Source organism: Gavialis gangeticus, unplaced genomic scaffold (assembly GCF_001723915.1).
Source record: "Gavialis gangeticus isolate Ggan-Ray unplaced genomic scaffold, GavGan_comp1, whole genome shotgun sequence".
Classification (NCBI taxonomy): domain Eukaryota; kingdom Metazoa; phylum Chordata; order Crocodylia; family Gavialidae; genus Gavialis; species Gavialis gangeticus.
The window spans coordinates 12,697,864-12,711,643 of record NW_017729016.1 but is presented as its reverse complement, the minus strand read 5'-3'; the positions used below and the strand labels follow the sequence as shown (position 1 = coordinate 12,711,643).

At 45.2% G+C, this 13,780-nt stretch overlaps 1 protein-coding gene across 1 annotated transcript in view; it reads right to left on the bottom strand.

Annotated features, from left to right (window-relative positions):
- Positions 1 to 5,069: 5,069 nt before the first annotated feature.
- Positions 5,070 to 13,780, bottom strand: part of NPTX2 (neuronal pentraxin 2) — a 147,048-nt gene continuing 138,337 nt past the window's right edge. The window contains exons 5-7 of the mRNA XM_019512605.1: positions 12,538 to 12,782; positions 10,262 to 10,441; positions 5,070 to 6,795 (exon numbers count right to left, since the gene is read on the bottom strand). Coding sequence (XP_019368150.1) covers positions 6,568 to 6,795; positions 10,262 to 10,441; positions 12,538 to 12,782 — 653 coding nt within the window. The 3' untranslated portion in view covers positions 5,070 to 6,567. The remainder of the gene's footprint in view (positions 6,796 to 10,261; positions 10,442 to 12,537; positions 12,783 to 13,780) is intronic.

Here is a 13,780-nt window from a genome sequence, read left to right as displayed (position 1 = left end):
TGGACAGAAGGGATTCTTGGTGTGGGTGGGTATTGGGAGTTTCATGCCTTTCTGGCTAAGTGCAGACAGTCAAAAAGCCCAAGCCTGAATCAATTCAGTCTTTGCAGGTGAGTCTAAGCTGCACAGATTGAACCAATAAGTAACTGAACAGACATTCACTTTTGGTTCCAGAAGTGCAGCCACATGCCTGCAGTGGCCCAGGTCAAAAGCCCAAGGGCACTGGAGCATATCTCCCTGCTTGGCTGAAGCAGACAGCTTGGGTCAACGCTAGTCCACCCAACCTGCAAATGAAGGCACAAAGCATCCTGGGATGCTGGGGGACTGTGAGTTAACTTGAATCTGGAGGGAGATCTGGGACAGAAGTTCAATAAACCAATTCAACCCAAATCAGTTAAGTCTGACACTACATCCATCCAGGCTTATCTTAAACCAGTTCTGGCTGCTTTGAAAGTAGCTTATGTGCACTGAACTTCCATTGTGTTACAGATTTGAACCAGTTTCCGATCACTTATACTGATGCGTGTGTAATTTCTGTCCCTAGCCTACGAGTCCAGATCTAAAGCCAAAAGCTGCTCTCAGTTTGCTCCTGTGGATTTCAAACAGATGCATGTTTCTAGTTCGGGGCAGAGTTCGGCTTGCAGCTATTCCCATGGCTGTGCTCCTAATCTCAGATCAAAAGGTGCAAGTGCAGTTGCCCCACAATTACCAACAAAGCTAGCGCAACTAAGACGGGAACTTTGATATCCATGTGCTGGATATGAGAGTCCTGACTGGAAAAGTGATTTAAGCCCTCTCAGAAAATGAGCAGATCCACATACTTTCCTCAACTCTTTGCCCTGGAGCCAAGTTGCCCCTAACCACTATTGTGCTTCACACGACAACCTGAAGTAGAGCTTTCTGGAGCGCACCCCCATTACAGCAGGGGAACAAGGCTCCAATCCACAGCAAACTGTGGACGGGGCCCTCTGGAGCGCGCTCTGCCTATTTAGAAGGCAGTACGGATATTCAGCTGCACGCTTTGAATACAGAAGTGCATCTGACTAGGCCACGAATTTACAGTGAAATCCCCCATAAACAAGCCAATGCTGGACCTGCATGGGCTGTGCTGACCGATGCCAAATGCAGTAGCCAAAAGTGAGTTCAGAAAGGCAGGGCGTAGCTGCAGCTCTCTGATCCAATGGCTAGTTCTACGCTGCTCCTAAACCTGGCATGTGGTAGACCAGTTGGATATGTTCCCAAAGGGATCATTTGACAGCCAGGAACTAATGGAGCATCCCAGCCACACCCATGTCTCTACTTTTCCCCTTACAACAGGGCCAGGATGGGGGTAGGAACCAAATGACAGCGATTCCAACCCAAGGCAATCTTCAGCTGGAGAAACTAGGTACTTTACAACCCAGCTATGCGAGAGAAGCTAGCTCATTAGCATTTAGGTTCTTGTTCACAGGAAGTCACACCTTTGCCCATTTAAAACTGAAATAGATGTAGTAGAAATCCACATTATTCACGTTTCAAGTGCCATCGCTCTCACTTTGCTCCCATAAATCACTACTCCCATACATTCAAAGCATTTTGAGAACTAAGGGCATCTTGCCACTTTCACACTCCATAAGCAGTAAAGATGCTGGGATATGGTAATATTTACTCCTGTGTTGCCATCTGCTTATGTATGCACATAAAATATGTACAAGACCCAGGAATCTGAAGCAGCAGAATAACCTCCTTTGCTTTTAATGTGAAACAAAGGTAAAAAAAATGCAATAAATATGCTTGCTTCTTCCTGTTAATGAAAAAGGGTAGTACTGCACTAACGCAAGGAAAATCTATAGCCCAGCACAAACTACTCTCAGTGGATCATGCACTGCTTAGAGTTATGCCTTGGCTGAAGAGCCATTATATGAAACTGAACCACTTATAGTTATGCAATCAGTCAAAAAGCAGATGACGAGCTGTTTACCTTAGACGGAGGCACGTACAACCCTGGCATAGGTCCACAGCAGTCAGGTTCTCCCAGGGATGAGTTTGTCCCCCAGGTCCCCTCACCTGAGTGTCTAGACAACTCTTGGTGTAAGCCAGCATTTCAGTCAGGGATTTCTGCACTGAGGAAGAGATCCTCCCCCTCCCCGCTCTGCATGGGCAGGATAGAAATTGTACAAAAGAGAAAAGAGGCATTAAGCAAAAGCCTGATTTTCTAAGTGGCTTCTTCCCAGCTTGGTCCCATTAAAGTCAATTGAGAGTGCCCACGCCTGTAAGCCAGTAAGCTGTGAGCATGGAGAGGCAGAGGGAAGGCAGAGGACAAGAGTCTTCTTCCCCCATCATCTCCGAACCCCTGGAAATCCTCTGCCCACAGAGGGAGTTGCTTACACAGCTGCTTAATCTTAAACCCAAAACTACTTCTGCTGAAGTCAGTGAGGTTTCTGCCGTGCATACCGTCCAGTATGTGCTTAAGGACTTCCTAAATAAAAACTAGCTTAGACAAACTGAAGCCTCCAGGCTCTTTGCTTCCCTCAACCAAGAAGAGACTCCAGGGGCTGAGCTGCAGCTCAGTGAGCTGCCAGGCAGGTTCTGCGGCAGAGCCCCAGCCATTGCAGCTGGTCCAGCTCCTCTTGCAGAGAGGTGATGGCTGTTTCCTGGGAGAGGGTAGAGCACACCAGACCTAAACAATGACCAGGTTGGCTGGGGGAAGAGTGATGGCTCTACCCCTTCTATCCTACCCTGCCCCAGGGAGATGGGAAAATGTAATTTGCTCCACAGGGTTGCGCTTTTTTGTTAAATAAACTGTGTGAGTTCTCAAGCTATCCCAGTCTACTGCCATGTTTTACAAATCTATTCTAATTTAAAGTGGGCTCCTTGTAAACCCTAAGTGCCAAGGAGAGCTACCCAAGTCACCCTTTACTCTTAAGACCAGCTGGCAGTAGTGGCTGTACACCAGCTGAAGGGGTGTAGAGGCCCCTGTAGTTTTAAATCTGCCTAGTGTTGCCAAACCAGTGCACAGCTCCAAAGCGGAGTCTAGAATTAGGGATGAAATCTCTTGCCTTCAGAGCCTGTGGCCTTCAGTGCAGTTTTATATGACATTTGCACAAAAGGCTGCACACTCCTATGCACTATGGCTGGTTAATAGCTTCGCGCCAGCGTAGCCCAAGCGAGGTGCTGGCAGCTCTTGCCGAGGAGCGCTGGGAAGCCAAGGTTCTGATTGTGCTGCTTGGGTCTAAAGGCTCCCAAGACACTGCGTGGTGCTGAGAGCTAGGGCTCCCAGCTGTGGTCCTGTGCTTACTTTGCAGCATACAAGCACAGGAATCCTTCCAAGAGCTCAAACTGTTGTGCTGCCACTGACTTTCCCTGCACCAGCCAGCTGCTCCCACCCCACCAGAGGGGGATACAAACACAAGCAGGCTGCTCTGATGTCCATTAGCCTAGAAAATAGTTCCTATTTTTCTTCCCCCTAGTTCAGGGGTGGGCAAAATGGCAGCCAGACTCCATTTCCCAGCAGCCCCCACCTGCATGGCTGGGGCCGGTCTCCACGGAGACCCCAGCTGCAGCTGTGCTGTGGCAAGGCTGGGGTTGCCAGCCACACTGGCAGGGCACACAGCAGGGGGCTACTCTGCAGCTGCTGGGATCTTGCAGCGGGGACAGCTTGGTCCGGGCCCAGGGCACAGCCACGACCTACTGCCTGCACACTCCTACCCCGAGCGTGCATGCTGCAGATCACGGCTCTGCCCTGCCCCAGACCAAACTGCCCCTGCAAGATCCCAGCAGCTCAGGAGCAACCCCCTGCCCTGCCCTGCCCTGCCACATGCCCTGCCAGTGCGGCTGGGGCCAGTCTCCATGGCAACCCCAGCCTTGTACTATCATAGAGCAGCTGCAGCTGGGGTCACTATGAAAACCAGCCCCAGCCACGTGGGCAGGAGCTGCCTGGAAATGGAGTCCGCTGCTGACCAGATCGACCTGTGGGCCGGACTTTGCCTGTCTCTGCCCTAGTCCCTTACCTCTGGCCCTAGGCTCTCCCATTCCCCAGCTGTGGTGGGGGACAGCAGCCCTGGATGAGAGTTGGGGTATAAAATCATAGAAAGTGAGCGTTGGAAGGGACCTCAGAAGGCCATCAAGTCCAACTGCCGGTTCAAAGCAGGACCATCCCCAACTATATCATCCCAGCCAAGGTTTTTCTTAGCTGGGTCTTAAAAACCTCCAAACATGGAGCTTCCACAACCTCCCTGGGTGACCTGTTCTAGTGCTTTACAACCCTCCTAGTGAGAGTTTTTCCTAATATCCAACCTAAGCTTCCCTTGCTGCAACTCGAGCCCATCGCTCCTTATTCTGTCACTTGGCATCACTGAGAAGGAAGGGCAGAAGGAAGTGTGACAGGTTTACTTAACCCACGTTAGCTAAATGCTGCCTTGGCTCCCAATCCCACAGTGATGGAGTTCCCACTGCTTAGGCCCACGTATCGGAGACCACTCGCATACTGCTCCGCAGGGGATCCAGCCACTCTGCGCATAGTTAAGAAGACGTTAAGCCACTACAGGATCCTGGCTCTTGGACAGGCCCTTGGGGATGAGTAAATACAATGGCAGCAGACCAGGCCTTCACAGGGCAGTGCTTATGTAAGCACAGAGCGGTGGGTCTCAACCTGTTTAGATTCAGGACACCCCTCCATAACATTTGTTTACCTCCATGCTCTTCAACCAGGGTCCTGCCCCACCTCCCATCCTGCCTCCTGCACATACCAGATTAGTCTAAAGGAGGCAGGAGCACCTGGGCCTGGTGCAACTCTTCCTGACCCACCCCCATGTTCCTCCCAGAAACAGAGGTGTGCACCCAAACAGTTCTACATGCCCCACACACCTCTATTTCCAGGAGCAGTTGGAGAGGGATGGAAAGGGCTGATGGACCAGGGGGTGCTGCTTGCTTTACATATATCTGGCTGTGCATAAAGTATGCAAAGCAATTTCACTTGGTGGCTGCAGCAGCAGCACAGTTGAGAGCCACTGGCTTAAAAAGAGAGGGATCAAAACCAGAACACTGTTAAATGGTCAATTTTTCACACAAAGGAAAGAGAGAGGTGATTTTACAGTGCATTTTTAATTAAAATTTCATTGTAAGAATTTTTAAGAACATCATACTACATAATGTAAATATGCAACTTTATGCTACAAATGGAACTGTCACTATAGAAGATCCTTACAATTCAAAACATATGAAAAATAAAATGATATATAGCTTTATAAATTTCCCCTTTTTCTTTAGAATAACAAAAGTATTAACTCTTTTCTGGTACAATATGTTGCCGTCTGCAAACCACAAACCGGACAGTCACCAAGGCCAAGAAAACAACATCTTTCCTTGCAAAGTATTGAAAGAAAACAGTAATAAAAATACCTTTAAGTCAGCCCAATGCTTACAGAAGTTCTGACAACTAACAAGAATTGAAAAAACCAACACATGTCATAATACACAGGACCATCGTAACACAGAGAAGTGTTTGTCAGAGAGACTTATGTTTGAAAAAATTATATGTATAGTGATTCTCAGCAAGCAGAAACTGAACTTTGGCACTTGCTCATAAAGGCCTTTCGAAGCAAAACAAAACCAAAATTCACTTAGTAACAGTTTGTATAGCTAGAAAGAAAATACACAGACTAGAATGGTGGACAGGAGAGAAAAGAAGTTTACAAGTCAAGTAACCACAAAGTCAACACGCTTATCAGCTGACAGGGAAAACAAGTAGAGTCACTCAACCATCAATGCTGGGATCCTGCCTAGGAAAAAAAATAAAATAAAAATGCAGTCATGGAGTCAGACCCTCAGCTGGCGTAAACTGATGTTTCTCCATCGATTTCAAATGAGCTTTTCTGATTTACTTCAGCTGAGGATCTAGCGCTTTCTAACTGGGAGTGGGATAGCATTTGCATCCTCCCATAGGTGCCTCCTTTATGTTATGTCTCACCACAAGACAGGGCTTTTAATCTCTCTGAGCTGTTAAAAGATACCCATGAAATGCCCATAGCAACAGAACAGCCACTATCTGTGGGGGTTTTTTAAAGACATGGTCTCCATGGTGTAATGATAACTTCATTTTTTTCAAATGGCTATAAAAGCGTTGCAGACATTCAGGGAGGAAAGATGCATTACAAAGTTTACATTAAGATTATTAAAATGTTTGTGCTTCATGGCAAAGGGGCAATTCTTCCAGTGCATGTAGACAACATTCATACAAGATTTTCCTCCCGGAAGGATCAATGTACTGAGCAAGGGCGTGATCCAAAGCCTGTTGAAGTCAATGGGCATCTTTGGATCATGGCCCAAGGTGGCAAATGCTGCTCAAGCCCCAGGTGCATTCTTTCATCCTCAGGACCCATGCCAGTAACCACCAGGTTTATCTGTGCCCAGGCAGTTTGCTCAGGGTTTGTTTTTTCCAAAAAGGAAATTCCTTTGAGAGGACGACTTGGGGAGAGGAGAGGAGAGGAAGTGCTTCAGATGTCACAAAATATTGTCCTAATAAAAGCGGGGCACTTGAATGGAAAAAAACAAAAAACAAAAACAAAAACAAAAAAAAACAAACGATTGCAACTATAAATCTAGCAGCCGCTCTTCACATGTCTCCACAGGCCACTTAGTTGCACCTCCAAACACATCAACGTTGTTATCAACCCAAGGTATGATGTTGCCAGGCATGTTGGTAGAGCAGTTTGCAATATTCACGATGTCTTCTGCTTTTAAGACCCTGTCCCATATATTGAACTGGCTCATCTCCCCAACGAAGGCCTGAGTCGCATCAAATCTTCCTCCAACTGTATCCTTTATGCATACAAAAATTGGGATTAGTTGAACAGGTCACGTCATTTTCTCCTTTACACTTAAAGGCACCAGTCAAGCTACCAGGCAGTGAGAAAATGCAATGGGGGAAAAGAAAAAAAAAAAAACCCTACTCATCCCAAAAGGGAAAATGACTATGAATTTCAGACTTCACCAAATACTTCTCTGTCAAACAGACAGCTACCATAGAGCTGGCGTGGTAACAGCACAAAGTGAGCAACAGAAAATACCCCTTCCCATAGCAAATGCCCGCCCTATATGTTAGGTATCTGTGCATGTTCATCTATTGAAGCTGGTCACACACAGGCCAGCCTTTATAAAAATTAGCTCACCTAGAACTCAGTTTCACAGGACCAAATGTTATGGACTCTGCCAAGAGCTGTGTACATTTAGATCACTAGTCCCCAACCTTTGCTGACTCATGAGCACAACACTGAGCAGGTAAAGTGCTACAAGCAACACTATACTTCTCTCCCTGTCAACTTTAATTTAAACTCATTTCCTGTGAATCTGGAGGGCCTTGCAGCAAGTAATGTGGTACCAGGAAGCCATGGGCTGCTTTGAAGAGCTCAATCCAGAAGACTTTAAGTAAATATAATAAACACCCACACCACCCATTTGCAGGGATTTCAACCCAGGACTCTTGGCTTTGCATGCAGGAGTCTTGGGTGCTTGTACCAAATGGGTAACTCTGTTAACTTGGATGCAGTTGCACTCTCATACATTTTTGCATGGTCCAGGCAGAATAAAGGGACAAAGCTGCACCACACAAGCATGTCATATAAAAAACTGATAGGACCAGTTAGAGCCAAGCATTATAAGCAGGCAGCATGAAAGTATCAAAGCAGAGCTTCGGCAGTCCTTTCACACCGAATTGGAGCGTCTACCATGAAGAGTCTATCACGTTTGCCAAATTTACCAAACTGTAGTAAGTGCCAGGCCCTAGGGACAGCCATGATGCCCCCTGGTGACCACACAGCTCCTGCTCTCCTTTGGCCCTAGGGTACCCTCCCTCTCCTGCCATGCCTTTGTTGGAATTATAAGAATGTGAAAAGGGAGGCTGCCCAAGGGTCCTAGAGAAAACCTAAATCTGTCTGACCATCAGCAGCTCCCTCTTAGATCCTGCTGGTTCCAGTCCTGCATTTGCATTTCGTGGGCCCTCCTTGTCTGTGCATGCCTCCAGGGCACCTCTTGCCTTATGGGCTATTTCTGGCCTCCAATCTCCCCTGTAGCTATGCCCATGCCTCGCAAATGTTGCTATTCAATCATTCTCCCTTGTTGGGGATTTGGTCTTCACATCCTCTGCCCCTTTCTTCTCACTGGGCACTTTAGCCCAGGCCCACTGTACTGGACCCGGCTTCTTGGTTCCAGCCTTTGTCTTGCCTACTTCGGCTCTGAGCCTTTGGCCCTGGTGTCTGTCCTTCTCGGGCACCAGTCCCCCGTGGTGCTGTCTCCACCCTGCTTGGGCACTACTGGGACCTGCTCCACCCCTGATGATCCCAACCCCATGCACCAGTGTAAACCATAACAAAAGCATAAGTCCTCTGGCTATAACACAAACTCCATACTGGATCTGCACATAAAGCCTCAGTTCCACCCTACCCCGAGCCCTACTCCCCTACAAACCAGCAGTATCCTACTTGCATTCCCCTAGGGTAGCCTGGCTTTCAGCCTTCCTTCTCAGGAGCTCTTCCCTCTGCAGCCTACCTGGCCTGATTGCCCACCCTGGCTCAGGCCCCGAGCTTAGGTGCTCCCTAAGCCCTGCCTCCTTCCCAGCCACCCACAGGAGCTCTCATTGAGCCTAATGAACAGCCTGCCTCTCTGTCTGCAGCCAACCCCTGCTCAGCTGCCTGGGCTCCATCTGCTGCAGTTTCTCACTAAAGGTAACAGGAGCTCTAAGTTCTCTGGTACACAGCTGGTAATAGGTTTATGGCATGGATAAGCGTCTACTAGAAACAGCAACCAGGACCAAATTTGTTTCCCACTGCCTAATCCAGTTTTGAACCAGGCATACTGCAGTGTAAATTCAGCTTGCATTTTTTACATATAGCCAATAATGCCATGTCTTGAGAATTTTCTTCTTGAATTACAAATACAGAAAAGAAAAAAAAATCTAATTGGGAAGGTGCACGGTCTTTGCACTTTATCTTCCTTTAATTAAACTTCATTGACTGATTCACTTTTCCAGTTTGTAGGCTGACAGAAGTCACTTGGTTTACTCATTATTTTGCTAGGAAGCTTACAAATGATTGTACATATTTTCCTCACCTTATGAATAGTCTGTAAAGGCCACTACTACTAGTCAAACAAACAGCAACATTTGCAGTAAGGGAGTTGGCTGCGTAACTCATTTTGTGCCTGTTTTCCAACTGAGTGGCTCATGTAACTAATAAGAGTACAAATGGAGAACCTTTTCTTTTTCCTTTGGGAAAAAAGAGGGAGTGGCCTATACTGCCTCTTTGAAGATATGCCACATGTTCTACAGCCTCCAGGGGTTCGCCTCCAAGATAGGACTGGTTATACCAACAGGCCTCTCCATCACATCCCCTCCGTGTTTGGTACTCCCTTGGTCGTTATAAAAGAAATAGTCACAGGAAAAGGAAGGGGCATCCTGCATTTACTCCTTCCCTTCAAAGGAGAATATTTAGTTTGGCCTCAAGATGATAGCTGTTTCCACTTCAGCTACACCTGACCTGCTCAAACTGCTGTCTACCACCAAGCTCAGCTATATTCTAAACTGGCTCAGTTGATCCAGGCCTTTCCCTTAATTTTAATGACCACCTAGCTAATAACTATCTATTTCAAAGGACTGGATTCAATGCATTAGTCAGACCAAGGGCAAAAAGTAACAAACTAGTGCTTCATGCATCAAGGTAAGATGGAGAACAAAAGAGTTCTTAATTACTGTATAGTGAATATTAGTGCAAGAGAAGCATAGCATGTTAAATACCAAATATACTGCATTTTCTCACTTACGATATGTCCCCAAATAAGATAAGCACCTTGGCTCTGAAAGGCAGGATGAAAAATCTTTCCTTGAACATACTGGTGAGTGGCAGTAAGTAACCCAAAAGCAGCAGCAAGAGAGCCCAGCGTGCCCCGTGAAGCATGTACAGTGTTACTTTTGCTCCTCCTACCTCTTCAGAGGCTTACACTGCAGAAGTTCGCTTATCAGATTTCCACTTATACACACCCCAATTTCCAGCAGCTGATTTTTGGGCAGAAAGGTGTGCATGTTGTAGGCAACAAAATAGGATATTGCTTGTAGAGCATTTCTCAGCTACTGCACATGCAGAAATGGGATATTCTGTTTTACAAACAAATTCTTTTCCTACACCTTCCAAATTCAGTTTGTATTTGGGAACTTTAGCTTTCTTTAACTGTTGTCCTTTGAGAGAAGGAGAGGAATTCAGCCATCTTTACCCTAGCAAAGAACTAGGTCACTTACCTGCTCCTGACCCAGGATCAGAACACCTCCTGGTTTAACTGGGTGCCAAGGGGCTAAATTTTCCCCAGTGCCGAGCTTCTCTCCATCCTGAAAAGCCTCCCACATTCCATCTCTTGTCGTCCACGTGACACAGATATGATGCCATTTTCCATCACTAATGAACAGAGGGAGTTGAGCTACCTGTATGTAGACAACAGCAATGAATGCCAAAGACCTGGGTCTGGCTACTCGTGTGGACATTTTCCCCATGGGCCAAGGTTTCATTTCTGTTGTAATCCCCTCACAGTTTTTCAACCCCATGCAAGACAAGCATTCATTTCTACCAAAATGTTAACAAAAAAATCATCCCTAATTATCCCAGCTTTAGTCTTAGTGGCTTCAAAGGAGAGAATATTCTCAAAAAAGGATGGGTGGAGGAATATTCACCAAGCTAAGGGGAGGGAAGTTGTGGGGAAGATGACAACGGATGTCTGGAATAAAACGACATGAAAGGTACTGGAATCTGGACAATTATCACTCTCTCTGATGCTGGACATTAATCTGTAGCTTCTCTGATGTTGTTTAAAACCCTCAATACGTTGCCCTATCCTTCCACCCGATGTTCATGCTATGCTTGTCCATTATCAGTCCTGGAGCTGGCCTGTGCCTTTTTGTAGAAAACATCCACATTTGATTTTTGTAGAAAACACAGCTGCATTTGATTTGGAGAGAAAATCCTCCTATGCCCACAGAAGTCCATGGGAGCTTTACCATGGGCCTCAAAGGGAAGCAGGATTTGGTTCCTTTAGGAACATGCTCCAAAACCCACTGAAGCCAATGGAAGATTCAGACTTTGGATCATATCCCTTAGCACAGACATATCCCTTGGTGCTCCACATTGCAAAGCATCCAACCTCACATGAGCAGTTAACACAGCAGGCTATACAGTGCCAACAAATGAGAGAAATTTTTACAGTTTAGGATAAGCAAGTTCAAAGATTCAACTCCCTTCCCCCCCCCAACAAAACAAACAAAAAAAAAACCCTATGCACACCTTTAACATGGTATTTTATGAATATTTCCAGAACTTCTGCAAGATTGGGAACCAAATGAATTGCACTATAGGTCTCCTAGCAACCCTAGTACTACACTCCCAGGGATTAGGTGTTTACGAGACTACCAGACTAAGGAAAACAAGGTACAGTGCATGCCACGTTATGATGCATTTACTTCAGCCAGTTTTTTTTTTGTTTGTTTGTTTGGTTTTTTTTACTTATTTGGCCAAAAATCTAGATTTTTGGCCAAATAAGATCGCCTGAGGCTTAGGCAATTTTCATCTGACCATAATCCCAACTGGGTAAAAAGAAGGATGCAAAGAATACTTAACAAAGGCTTTGGGGGCATGTTTTCGGTTTCCTTTTTTAAGTGTTATCTTTACATGTTGGGTTTTGACATTTCTGCTCTTTTCACAGGTCTCATGTTGCAGCACGCCAAACACCCCAACAGGTGTTCAGTGAAACACTGCGTAGACAAAGGCATCAGCCAGGAAAGTTCAACATGTTCTTTGTTACTATTTTTTCTTCATTTAAGATTTAGACATGAAAATCTTTCTTTGGCACAAAACTAAATCAGAGAATAGATTCAGTCTGGTTTAGCAAGGGTGGCAAACTTCCAGCTGCAAACCAAAATCTTGACCCAGCAAACTGCTGCAGGACACAGTCTTCAAGACACACTATGCCCCAAAGCCAATGATCTACACACCCAGTTCAAATAATAGCGTTATCATTAAATGGCTGCCCACAGAAGCCACATTTAAACTACCAAAGAACTGCATGCAACTCACAAGTCAGTTTGGCCGTCGCTGTGATGTACTTAACTCCTATTAACTTGGTAGGAATTTGTTTGATCCTGCTTATGGGTTTTGCATCAGCAGGTCTTCAAAGAAATTACTTCACACTGGTCCAACCGAGAGCAGACAAACCCAATAAATTTAAAATCAGTTTGCAATTCAATGTGCAAGCCAAAGGTGAATGCATATATAGCTACCCCACACTGCTGTTCTCAAGTAGAAATCTGTGTGTCACCCACTCCTTCAAAACCCTTCTACAAAAGTGCCAGAGCAGGTTTTTTGGCTTATTTGTGCTTTCCCTTTCTTACAGACTTTACATCATGATCCTGCTCCCTTTCAAGTTAACAGCAAAATTATTAGAGATGAACAGGGCAGAACTGAGCCTCACAAGACCACCAATATTGCCTTTTACTTCAGCTGCATATTCTAGAAAGGAGTTCATTCTCACCTTGTCGTTAATTAGCAATTCGATTGGGTTGTTCCCCCACTCTATCAGCACTATTTCATTCGCCTGCCCAGGGACAGCATAGGAGAAAGGTGTTCCAATCCCAGGGGAAGCACTTGACCTCAGCCACAAGCACACGGTGAAGGCATACAGCTCCGGCAGAGTCTTCTTGATCTTCCCATATAAATAATTTGTACGAAGGGGAAGGGAGACTTTGAATTCATCGGGTGATTTAAATGCACTGTTACCTAGAGTTACATTGAGAAAAGAAAAGCCTTTATATGGGTGATAATTTCAGATTCAGACAGTGAGAAAATCTTAAATCCTGTAAATAATGATAATCATTTTCTAGGTTTGCCCAATTTAAAGAATGAATGCACAAAACTGCAAACTGATAATGTAAAGGGCCCTGCTACATGTTCAAATTAAAGCTGGATAGAAACCAGCTACAGAGTTGTTACGCATTTTCAAGCACTACATTTATAACGGGTTGACTCTTTTTATAGTTAGATAGTCATTTTTAATCATGTGATAATTACTTTGTATGTGTAGCTGGTCTAAATTTATTGCCTGATTAACCAGTCAATTGTATGATAATTACTTTGTACTTTGGTCAGTCTTACTTTGCACATGTGGCCAGTCTAAATTTATTGCATGATTAACCAGTTAATTGCATAAGTTATGTCACATGTAGCAGAGGCCAACGTCAAACCCCAAAACTTGAAAACCTTAATTTTGGCATTTCTTATGTATAGGCATATGGATACAAACTAATTACATGATCCTGTGCTTTTTTTCTGTAAAATGCACCTAGCCTCATTCAGTGCAAAGAATGGATGGTGTTCAATTAATGAGAAACTATTCAATATTTTTTTTCTCTTCACTGTTCAATGCTTCTTAAGGGCACACTACTCTAAAGGCTGTTCTGAAGACAGAATTATTTTTTCCCCTCGGGGACCTTCCTGTGGTGTTCATTACTATGGTATCCAAATGCTTCACAAACATTACTTCATCTTCACAGTATACGCATGAGGCAGATTTGTTTCCTTTACAGGTGAGAAGATGAAGCATGGCGATGAAAATGAAAAGTAGCCGCTAATTCTGAATGTCCGTTTTGAAATAACTAGAACGTAAGTTTTCACAGAGATTAGTAGAACTGACTTCCATGTAGTGGAAAAATTGATAGAAAGAAATAAAGCAACTCCAAAAGAGAAAAGATGAAGTTCCAAAGTTTTCGGGGGGGGGG